Source organism: Taudactylus pleione, unplaced genomic scaffold, assembly GCF_031769625.1.
Source record: "Taudactylus pleione unplaced genomic scaffold, aTauple2 ptg000043l, whole genome shotgun sequence".
Lineage (NCBI taxonomy): Eukaryota > Metazoa > Chordata > Amphibia > Anura > Myobatrachidae > Taudactylus > Taudactylus pleione.
The window spans coordinates 1,300,873-1,313,491 of record NW_028284445.1 but is presented as its reverse complement, the minus strand read 5'-3'; the positions used below and the strand labels follow the sequence as shown (position 1 = coordinate 1,313,491).

Here is a 12,619-nt window from a genome sequence, read left to right as displayed (position 1 = left end):
TGGGGGCTGCTTTAGGCGGTCCCCCACTGTTTCTTTTCTTTTTTTCGTTAGTAAGAGCGGGCAGTGATAGATGTCCTATAGGACGCCCTCATTGCAGCTCCACTGCCCCAGCACCGGTGGCCGCAGCACTGGCGACTAGGTCAGTGCCTACAGCCGTGGACTCCGGACCTCCCAGAGTGGAAGCAGCACCCAGACTTGTAAAAGCTGCTCCCTGGGGGCCCTCAAGATGCAGGTTCTCCTCCCCTGAGAGGTTTGTTTCTCTCTCCTGTGGTGGCTCCAGCGCTCACACTGGGACAGGAGTCATCCCTTTTGGAATCAAGACTGGGTCCTACTTACCACCAATGCAAGTCTTTGGGCGTGGGGGCCAGTCACATGTCATCAGACCTTCCAGGGTCGTTGGACATTTCAAGAAAGTCAACTGTCAATCAATGCCCTGGAGCTCTGTGCAGTGTACAGTGCTCTTTGTCAGGCGCTGGTTCTTCTCCAGGGATCTCCCGTCAAAGTATATTTGGAAAATGCAACAGCCATCGCCAACATAAACCACCAGGGTGGCACTCACAGTCGTGGCGCCATGAAGGAGGTCAGCAGCATTCGCTGATGGGCAGAGTATCATCTTCCGGCTGTCAGCGGTTTTCATCCCCAGAGTCCAGAATTGGGAGGCGGACTTCCTGAGCCACCAGGACGTTCACGCAGGTGAATGTGCTCTACATTTGGGCATCTTTCAGCTGGTCGGCCATTGGGCCGTATAGACATGATGGCGTCTCGTCACTACAACTTGTTGCCGAGATACTGCTCTCGCACCAGGGATCCCAGCGCTCTCCTGTTGGACGCTCTAGTGGTTCCATTTAGTTTCCTCCAATGTACGTCTTCCTTCAATTCTTAATGATTGCACTGGTCCTCCACAAATTCAAGTTCAAGCTGGAGACACTGTGATCCTGGTTGCGCCAGATTGGCCACGGCGGTTATGATATGCAGATCTACTGGGCCTCTCCATAGACATCCTAATCATCAAGACCTGTGGCCGGATCTTTTGTCTAAGAGCCTATGTTTCCATCTGGATCTGGCTTGTCTCGCTTTGACGGGGTGGCTCTTGAGACATCCATCTTGAGAACGAAGGGGTTTTCCAGAAGGGTCATTTGGACCATACTTAATGCTAGGCACCCCACTTCGGTGAGAATCTATCACCAAGTTTGGTGTACCTATTTTACTTGGTGTTCGACAAGGGTCCTTTATGACAGGTCTCTTTGCATCTCCTGCATCCTTACCTGATATGCGGACCTTCTTCTAGGGCAGTGTTGGCTAACCTTGACACTCCAGCTGTTATGGAACTACATAACCCAGCATGCACTGCTACAGTTTTGCTAAAACTGTGGCAGGGCATGCTGGGATATATAGTTACACAACAGCTGGAGTGTCAAGGTTAGCCAACACTGTTCTAGGGAGTTCTCCGTGTTCAACCACTATTTGTGGCTCCCTGGGACATGTGTCTGGTTCCCTTGGGCTCTGCAGTCTGCTCCCTTCAAGCCCTTGGATACGGTTGAGCTGCGTTGGCTTACGCGGAAGATCGTCTTTCTACTTGACATCACATCGGCCCGGAGGGTGTCTGACTTGAGTGCCTTGTCGTGTCGCTCCCCGTCCCTGGTTTTCCACTCAGATTAGGCAGTGCTGAGGACTCGCCCGGGTTATCTTCCCAAGGTTGTGTCTCTATTCCACATCAACCAGGGGATCGTGGTACTGTCTTTCTGGGGTCCGGACTCTTCACAGGAGGAGACCTCTTTGGATGTTCTGAGAGCTCTCCGCATTTATATGGACCGGACCAGTGATATCCAAAAGTCAGATTCTCTGTTTGTCCACCATGATTTTCACAAGCGGGGCTGGGTGGGTACGAAACAGTCCTTGGCTCGCTGGCTCCATTTGACTGTTCGCCAGGCTTACTCTTTGGTCGAGCTTCCTGCCCCTGCCGTGGTGAATGCCCATTCCACCTGGTCAGTGGGAGCCTCTTGGGCATCTTCAGATGCTGCCTTCGGTTGTTCTGTTCTCACTGCAGCTCAGAAGCGTCCCCACCCATAAAGGGACTGCTTTAGGACATCCCAGTGTTATCCCTGTGCTCCTTAGTGGAGGAAGAAGAAAAGCAGATTTATGTTCTTACCTGTTTCTCTTTCTTCGACTCCATAGGGGGCACATGGCACCCACTCTGAAGCACCTGGCTGCGGGGATGCGTTTCCTTGGCAACTGGTTCTGCTCGCCTCGTGCGTGTGTGCGTGTGTGTCGGTCTTCCCTCTCCTCCTTCTCTGCTGCACTCCTTGCCGTGGGCTGTCTGACTATACCCCAGCCACCGGCAGCCAGTTTAGATGAGAGGGTGCCTGGTGGGCTGTTAGGAATTGATGCTGAACTATTTGGTGTCCAGACTCTCCTCTCCAGGCTATACCCAGTTATCCTTGTGCCCCCTATGAAGTCGAAGAAAGAAATTTAACAGGTAAGAACATAAATCTGTTTTTTTTCCTGGCCTATTTCGCATTCCACCACAAGATGGCGGTAGCATGTTATATTCAGAAATTCTGTAACCTGCTGTCCTTGCCACATGCATTTATCATTTAGTAATGCCTGTTTTCCTATCAAGAGTAAACTAATGACAAGAGTCTGAAATTACTGAAATATTTCACATGCATTTTTCTGTATATTATAGAAACATTTTGTTCATTATCCATTTTTCTCAATCTTTCCTGGAAACTTCATTCTCTTTTGCAAAACAGCAATCCGTACACGTTCATAATATTGTGTCTGGAAAGTGGGTACAAGGTCGTTATTGGAGAGCAGTAAATTATGATTTTTAGAATGATGCTGTCCCGCCCCAATTCCAGCTCTCGGTGTTATACTTCTATAAAGTGTCAAATCACCCCGGGTTATCCTAACAGTGTACATGGGATTCATCCTGATTCTGCGGTCATGACTTGCTGTGAAATTCCTGCCCTGCATCTGTGTATGTGCCTACTAGGCTACACAGAGCAATCCTGTAACACAGGTCTGCAAACCTGTCTGCCACCCAGTATGTGATGTGAGAAGCACCTCTCTCGTACATGGCTCCCTCCTGCAGAGGAGTAACCGAGAGCCGGGGGGAGTTTATTAAGTCATAATTAATAAGTATTAACACTCAGTGACATACGTATTATTTAGCTCCATTATAAGTGACGTTTCATCTATATTAATGTCAGACAGTGGCATTACTTGCTCTTCAACTCCAGGGCAAATATTGAGGTGTTCTTATAAGCACAATTGCAAAACTTGTACCAAAAGCAAAGATCACACAGCCTAGGGCAGGTGTCTTCAACCTTGGCCCTGCAGCTGCTGTGGAACTACACATACCAGCATGCACTGCCATAGTTTTAGCATGCTGTTATATAAAAAAGGTGGCAATGCATGCTGGGATGTGTAGTTCCACAGCAGCTGGAGGGCCAAGGTTGAAGACCCCTGGCCTAGGGGATGTGTGGAAGGAAATAAGAGATAACAAATATGCTGATTAGTAAAATCCATCAGCAGCAGAAAAAGCTTTATTTTCCAAATTGTATTCATTTGCAAATATTAACTGTTGAAATGTAACAAATGGATGTAACAAATCCTTTTCCTTGTCATGCAAATGAATTGGGCAAACGCATCCTATAGTTTCTGGTGTGAAGATCGTCCCAACTAGCCTTGTGTAGAAAGTTATTAATATGCGATGTGAAGTCACAGGAGGTATATTATTGTTAACGATGAGTCAGGTGTTAAGCGAAGGGAATACATGGTGTTAGCAGAAGCTTTCTCTCTTATCGGCTATGGTAGATGAGGTAGGATCAGAGCTAGAAAACAAATGTAACTATGTACTGTGGAGTATACTCTTATAGTGTGCAGAGGCACGCTAAAATATGTTAAGAGAATTCTTAATAGACAGGACAGTTTGTGGGAAGGCCTGAGATAAAATAGGGATGGGTATGATATCCCGACACGTGATGCCAGCTGTCACTAAACAGACAGCGGCATCCCAATGGAGGCAATCCCGACAGGGGAACGGTAAGTAGTGTTCCACTGTCCTATTTACCCCCTAACCATCGTTGCCTGTACCCTGATACTAACCCTCCCCACCCCGCACCCTAACCCTCCCGGTAAGTGCCTAACCCTCCACCCTTAGTGCCTAACCCTCCCCCTTAGTGCCTAATCCCTCCTGTTTAGACCCTAACCCTAACCTCCCGCAGCCTAAGCCTAAATCCCCTCGGGCGTCTAATCCTAACCCTCCCCCCTTCTCCCGCGGCTAACACCTACCCGGCCCCGCTATACTTACATTCAGGAAACCGGCTGTCTGGATTCTGGCGTTGGTATCTCCAGCCATGTTGGGATTCCGTGGCCGGTCCTCCAACGCTGATCTCTATCCCGGCAGTTGGCATCCCGGGTGTTGGTAAATTGACCGTATCCCGATAAAATAATAGCATCCTCTATACCATGCTAAATAAAGTTGTTCTAGAGCTATCATTATGTTGATGTGAAAGCAATAACTGTGACTGTGGCTCTTAGAGTAATTCTAACACTTGGTGTATTCCAAGTTTAGTAGAAAGAGGCATAGGGGAATATTTACTAAAGGTTAATTTTGTGTATAGGTCATGATATCTTGTTCAACCTCTATCACCCCTTTGTAACGAAGGTTATTCCTGCTACTGAAATCACCAGGTGCATGTTTCATTAAACACACGTGGTAGTACAGGTTGAGTCTCCCATATCCAAACATTCCGAAATACGGAATTATTTTGGCATGACTGAGATAATGAAACCTTTGATTTTTGATGGTTCAATGTACAGAAACTTTGTCTAAGGCACAAATTATTAATAATATTGTATAAAATTACCATCAGGCTGTGTGTATAAGGTGTTTATGAAACATAAATGAATTTCATGTATGTACACAAACTTTGCTTGAGCCACAAAATTATTGAAATTATTGTATAAAATGAGCTGCAGGCTGTGTGTATAAGGTGTATATAAAGCATAAATGCTTTCTGTGTGTATATTTGGGTCCCATTCCTAAGATATTTCATTATGATATGCAATTATTCCAAATTACGGAATATTCCATTATCCAAAACACCCCTGGTCGAAAAGTATTTTGGATATGGGAGACTCCATCTGTATACCGTAAGTATAATGTCCTTGGCAGCCTTAATTTAGAGGTCTTGTCATTTATTTATATATTTACAGCTTTGGTGACACTAAGCAGATGCAGTAAGGTGTCAGCCAATACTTTATCCAGGTCTGAAAGAAATAATTGAGATTCCCCAGTAAACAATAGATACTGTACTGGAGCCAAGGAAGGAACACTGCGTGAGTCCGTGTGCCCTTATATCTTGTCACGCTTATGGTGCATACACACGGTCAGACTTTCTAGATCAACGATGAACGATTTTACCAACGATTTCATGAACGATTTCTGACAGTATTTAAATGAATGATATTGTCCAGATCTGACTGCAAACACAGTCGATATCAGATATCGTTGTCTGACATGCGGGCATCGTTCGTCGATGCATGCCAACGATATGAACGATGTAGCAATTTTTACAATCGTTATCGTTCATATCTTCCAGAAAATCTGACCGTGTGTAGCCTCCATTACCTGCGTGTGTTTGTGTGTAATATTATACATTCTGTGAAATCGCACCTAAAGCGTCTCTATTAAATGGAGCACTTAGGCTTTTTATTTTTACATAACTTTACAAATCGCTACTAGTTTCCTGACATGTTAGTAAGCAACGTTTCTGTAAGAAGATTCCTTCAGCTGGATAGCTGACACTGCGCCTGAATCAGAGTTGTACGCTAATGTCGCTGCTGCGTCTTTCTTTGAGACACTGGAGCTATGTTTTCTTGCGTACCGGATCGAAGACGCAGTATGTGACACGGCCCCAAATTGGTGAGAAACGCTTGCTGCGAGTAACTACGGCATTGTATCCTGACACATGCGCAGTGCAACTTAGATGCATGTGCAGTTTATCGTTAATTGCTGAACTCCCTAAATATATTCATAGCGTCAATCTCTAAATCAGGCCCACTACTCGCTGAGAGCCACATCTGACTTGCAGAATCTGAGCGATATTCCAATACTTTTTTTTCTTTTATTCAATAACTGCTCTGCTTTCAGTCTGAGACATCTGAAATGTCAGAGCTAGCTAAAGAGCCCGCATTCATATAAAAATGTGTTATTGAATCAATAATGGGCGCTCAGTAAATTGCAGAGTAGCGCAGTCAAATCAAACATTTTAGGGAATATTGAGATTTTTTTTTTTTTTTTCAGATTTAGTAAAATCTTCAAATTGGCACTTTAAAAGCCATCACAAGTTATTTTGTGAGCATTTGCCGATTGTTAAATTGTATTGTATCAACATGAAAATGATTCATGGATTATGAACTATATATGTTTTGTTCCAGTGCGTAGGTTGACAACATCATGATTCACAGCTTTACTTTACTGTGATTATTTTGGTCTTTTATGTATTTTTATTTTTTTTTAACGCAATCACTCACAACAAAAGCAGCTCTAGCACCTAATACCATGATCAGAAGAATTATGTGGGGTTCAGGTTTGGTAAATGCTGCTCTTTATAAATGTGCTGTACAATGGATAAATAAGCAGTCGAATTACTAGGGGGATGATGTGAGCAATTTAGCTTGTCCTTGTTATGTGGTGAATGTGCAAATGGATTTACTGTCTCTGACTCTCACTCCCACTGCGTCTCCTAAAACAGAACAATTGAAAAATCTCTTTTTATTGTCATTTGGCACCCCATATAAAGAAGGTCTGAGATTTAAAAGAATTACAGAGATTTTGTTAAAAGCTTTTTTTTTTTTTTTTCTTCCAAGGCCAACTTTAATGTGTTTTTTCTTTTATATATTTTCTTTTTAAAGCAGTAAACTACAATTGTGGGTACACCATATTATTGTATTCATATTGCTTGGACATAATTGCAAATTATTACTTAAGTAAATCATTTTATTAATGAATGTTTAAATCTTGCTTCCTTTTTTTTTTAATGTTGGCAGATACACATTGGATGAATTTGGAACTGCGAGGAGGAGCGCAGTGGTGCGTGGTTTTATTGATGCACTAACTAGAGGAGGTGTGGGGGGAACCCCGCGACCTATTGAGATGCATTCACATGATCCACTAAGGTAATGAATAGACATACACACAGCTGCAAACCTATATATTACAGAGGTTTACTTTATACAAGGCATCTGTCGCCGTGGTCACCTCTTAAAAGTACTTGTTACTGTCACAGCAGACTAATAGCCAGGAAATATACTAATGACCATTTAATAACTAGTCTGATTGATTACCCACTCACAAATGCAGTCTTCAATTTCTCCAAGAAGTACTCCTATATAATGCAGACCTAACATATTAGTTAGCCAAGACATTGGATTTACTGTACAATAATTATCATTTATTTCCAGCCCATTACACCTAGATTCTGCTTTACATTTATTCAGAATGACTAGACCACCATATACGCTTTGATACACATCACAAGGACAATGATATTTGAGATGCCCTCATATATTTCGCCTGAATACGCAGTGTGCCGCGAGATGCCCAGGGCGAGTTAGGCGCCAAGTTCCGACGACTCTACTAGCGCCAGGCATCTTTTTTGCCCCCCCCCCCACACCCCCCACCTGTTGGCTAAGTGCTAAGGACGGCCAGATTTACCTCATTTACTCTGGCAACCTTCGGCATTCCAGCGTCTGGATTAAGATAGGTGTCAGTATTTCGATGTCTGTCTTAAGTCCCTTGTCGGGCTTCTGCTGTCGGGATATAAACCGGCACCATTTAGTCCGCCGGTCTATAAACTACATCCTGTACAATACATCATCAGATGTCCTATACTCTCAATTCTCTCATTGTTTCACATATGTACTGTATATGTTCCTTAGTCTGTGTGTGTTTGTGTATAGGTATGTATGACAGGTTCATTTGCAATTCCCATTTTAACCACTTTAGCTCAACATTCATATGTACTATTGCAGCTGTATCCAAGTTTAACAATCTAGTGCAGATTCTTTATATCGCTTGAACTCAATATATCACTGCTACCATATATATCGTGCTCAGGACAATATTACTGCTGCCAGGATATAGCTCTTCATTATATATACAGAAAGAATTAGTTCTGATCCCACACTCTCAGCCAATCAGTGCTTCCCGGTCACAGGGCGGTGCGTTTCAAGTCTGACGGTTTATTATTTTCCCAAGATGTCTGGATGCCTACATGGAGAAGAGGACGTTATCCCTGCATTTTGTGAATGCTGGGAAGAGCCCTGGGCAGTTGTCCCATGGGAGGGGGGACCCCACTTTCTGAGACATTCCAGCCCTGGGCTGACCAGTTTGGGGCTGGATAACACTATTGCAGGGAGCCCAGAGCTATTCCTAACACCACTGGGCGGTGGGTGTGGGATTAATGGTTTATGAATAGTTAAATAGTATTGTTCTTTACAGGCGACATACAAGTGCCGGCAAGCCTGCCCTGGCATGACAGACACACAATAATAGTTTTATACCCTTATTGAAAAATACACTCTCTTGTAAATAAAGATATATAAAGTCCATAATCCTATTCTCCTATATGTGTCAGGGGAACAAGGAATGTGCTTCAAAAAACAAATGAACATAATAGTCCGTTCACATATGTATAGCCTGTATTCATACCAGAGGGAGTGAAACAGCTCGTGTGTATCTCCTGATGTAGTGGGGATGGAACAGCTGCTGGCCGGTGATCCCACTTCTTCTGAGTACTGGTCCCGAATCTCGCAGCTCACAGAGTCTGAGTAGTAATTTATGATATTAAAAAAACGTACTTCACATGCTACTGGTAAACAATGTATCCAGCCGTCCACATGACATAAAAGAAAACGTGATTCATCAGACCAGGACACCTACTTCCATTGCTCCATGGTCTAGTTCTGACACTCACATGCCCATTGTAGGAGCTTTCGGTGTTATACAGGTATCGGCATTGGCACCCTGACCAGTCTGCGGCTACACAGCAAGCTGAGATGCCCGGTGTGTTCTGACACCTTCCTGTCATAGCCAGCATTAACACTTTCAGCAGTCTGTGCTACAGTAGCTCAGTGTGATAGGACTAGACGGGCTAGCGTTTGCTTCCCATACGCATCAATGAGCCTTGGACGCCCATGACCCTGACACCAGTTCACTTTACAGATATTTGGGGGTGCTTATGTAGTAATACAGATTGAGGGGGGGGGGAGGCAGACTTTGCAGAAATGTTTTGCAAGGGTCACATTTAGCTTTTTTTTCTAATATGAAATTGGATTTTTTTGAATTGTTTCTATTTTCTGTAAAGGTATGTTGGGGATATGCTGGCCTGGCTGCATCAAGCTACCGCGTCTGAAAAAGAACACCTGGAGTCTCTGTTAAAGCTAGTAAGCATCCAAGGTATGACCACTCGTTGTTTCTCATTACCATTTCTGCACACAGGTGTTCTACACTTGTCCGCTACTCCCGAGTCACCACCGATTATCATCGTCCTCAGCGTTTATTCATAAGGTGACTTTGCAGCACTGTACAGAGTAATGCAGATATGCTACAGATGTGTCCACATACGCTTAACCTCAAATCTCACCCCATAGCCCCGGTTAGCACGCCTCGGACTTTGCTCTTGTGCTTAGCTGAGCCAAAACACTAATCTTTAGTACCTAGTACACTATAAGATAAGAAAATGCAAAATTGAGGTAAAAGTAGCACAATGAAGGAAAAAGTAGCAAAGTTGAAGAAACGGTAGACAATCCAGGCAAAAGACAGGTCGGATACGTTATGCTTCAATTGCGACTTTATACCAATTTCTTTGCGACAAAATTATCCTAAGTGCCTAGTACACTATGGGCCTGATTCACTACGGAACGCAATTCTGCTTATACACACGCACTGCAGTTGCTAATATCAGTGGTGATATTTAAATGTTTGCATTCACATTGCGTACGCAGCCTGACATAAAGACGCCCACTTCCCCTTACTCACATCCGTATACTAGGGCAACATAGCGGAAAAATCGGTAACATCGGACGCATACCCACAGTTAAGGAAACCCAGATCTCACTCAGAAATTGCTAACTTCTGCACATGCTGTGAGACGTTTGGTTTCGCAGTGGCTAAATTATGCACGCCCATGCAACGACGTTGAAACGCACTGGCACGCCTGCATTGGCACGGCAACACCCCTCTCTCACCACCCACAACCGGCACTTCCTGTCAGTCACTCTGTCATAAGTCTGCGAAGCCTCTGCGTACGCAGTTCTGACTGCAGCGTCTGGCTCGCGCACGCACACCGATGCATGTGCAGTGCAAATTAATCGACCGCTGCGTGCGCATTAGCAACTGTGTTCCTTGCTGAATCAGGCCCTGTGTGTGAACTAAGCCACAAAATGGAGCATGGGAATAGCACCGAGGGTCTTGCGCCATTTGACACATAAGGGGTAAGTGTATGAGAACACCTCTATATACAGAGAAACAGTTTAAATATATAGAATAAATCTATAGAAATAAAAAATACATGGATTTAATTTTGCCCGAATCACGTGGTAAATAGAAAAATGAAACATAAGATGTGACAGGAAATGCAGGACAAAGAGTGGACAGATGCAAGACAATGGGGTTAGATGACCAATGCATGGATGCAATTAACGGAACATATTACATGGCCAACAGAAGAGGTTCAGCATAAGACATGTCAGGGACACGTAAAGGAGAGTAGATTCACATATAAGACATAGGGGTAGATTTACTATCCGTCAGGCTAGCAAAGCCGCCAGTGATTAGCAGCTTGGCGGGTGGATTTCTAAGCTTGGTCTAGCATCAATTACTATTGGTCTTTTTAATCCATCTTTGCAAAACTGCTGCAAAGTAAAGCTCCCCCATAGTGTAGAAGACCGTGTACATAAGACCTTACATTCAAAAGGAAGGGATCAATGTGAGACAATAGAAGCAAATGGGACTATAGGCATAGTGATGTCCAATATGGTGCAAAGGTCCGCAAGATGTAGATGCCAGGATTGTGCAGACACTTACAAGTGCTACAAGGACCTGATGGTGCAGAGGCCAAGATGGTAGCAGGTTAGAGGTAGTGCAGAAGGCTGGATGGAGCAGCCCGATAGGGGCATCAATGCAGTGAGATGGTAGTGTCACAGCTGTCCAAGCCTGCAACCAGCAAATAATCTGGTGTGGTACAGGGTGGAAGTGACAAGGACCTAGCCACGATGTAACGTTCCCCTCTAGATGATGGTCAGTAGTCAGAGCCCAACTAGTGTGTCAGACAGGTGACTAGCCTGCAGTGTTGTTCTAAATTAGTGATTGTGAGCCAGACCTGGAAATAGACTGGATTGGACTCTGCAATTGGATTCTGCAGATGGCAGGTATATCGGTAGTTTTCAGAGCAGGGCATGGGCTACTCCTAATTTATTTGTGGCCTAACGTGTAGAAAGAGAGTTTATTTTCTTTGGAGCACTGCTTGGTATTTGCAATTGAGACACAGCTCTGTAGATTCTTAATTGTGTTCTAACACATAAAACTGATTCTCACCTGGAATAAAGGATATACAGTATATGTTTTTTCTTTTCTACAATAAAAATAGAAATCTTTATGCTTGAGAAGGGGAGCCGGAGGCCCGTATGTGCACCCAACACAATGCAAGGAGTAGTGAATAGTGACCTGACTGTACTTTTGCAAATACCCAATACCCACATGTGGTATTAGTGAGTGGAAGCAATAGAAAGTCCTGTATCTCTGATTATAATTACTTGAATTTGCGCTGCATGTTGTGAACAAAACAGAGGAATGCTGTGCGTGCGGGGCATTTTTGTTGTGGCCTTATCAGGCCTCAAGGAAGGAGTCTTATCTCCTGCAACCTGAAGTTAGGGTAAAGCTCTCCCGATCAGCCGTGCAGTCTGTCCCCAGTGTGACCCCTTGTCAGCTGCCGCAGTGCACTGTGCAGACATAGCACAGTGTGTATGGGATCGGGAGGTCGAGCCGTCAAATATTAAACAGAACATAAGATGCGACCTCCCTATCCCAATCGTTGCAGGAGCGTTAAAAGCTGTTTATCGGCTAGCGCTCCTCCATAGGGAAAGCGTACGTACCTATACAATCCAACGGCCGTTTTCTTGATATGGAAAGAACGGCCCTACGATTGTATAGGTGTGGACCCAGTTTTACACAGACGTATAAAAAAATCTTCTTGGTGCAGCCCTAAGGACATTTAAGACTGGAGATGCAGATCAGAGAAAGCGAGAGTGGAGAATAGATGGATATAGTTATTAAGGTTCATGACCTCAGTCATCAATTTAAAGCGGAACTCACATTAAATGTGAATCCCGGCATGCTTTACATTTAATGTTAGTGTCGCTTTCAATTTTCATGTGAAAACCCGCTGAGAAGCTGCCACTTCTAAAAGCTGCCTCTCCCTAAATATAACCCTAAGTGAGGAAATTGTTCTGTGATCTGTCGTGTTTCAATGAATTTGCTTAGAAGGATGAATAGGGAAGGAAGGAACAGGGATTAAATCATCTCTTTTGATTTTAATGCTTTACACAT

General features: G+C 44.1%; 1 protein-coding gene across 1 annotated transcript in view; it reads left to right on the top strand.

Moving 5' to 3' along the window:
* Positions 1-12,619, top strand: part of COG6 (component of oligomeric golgi complex 6) — a 137,014-nt gene that overhangs the window by 75,356 nt on the left and 49,039 nt on the right. Inside the window, exons 9-10 of the mRNA XM_088460136.1 lie at positions 7,060-7,188; positions 9,378-9,469. Of these exons, the coding sequence (XP_088316262.1) occupies positions 7,060-7,188; positions 9,378-9,469 (221 nt within the window). The remainder of the gene's footprint in view (positions 1-7,059; positions 7,189-9,377; positions 9,470-12,619) is intronic.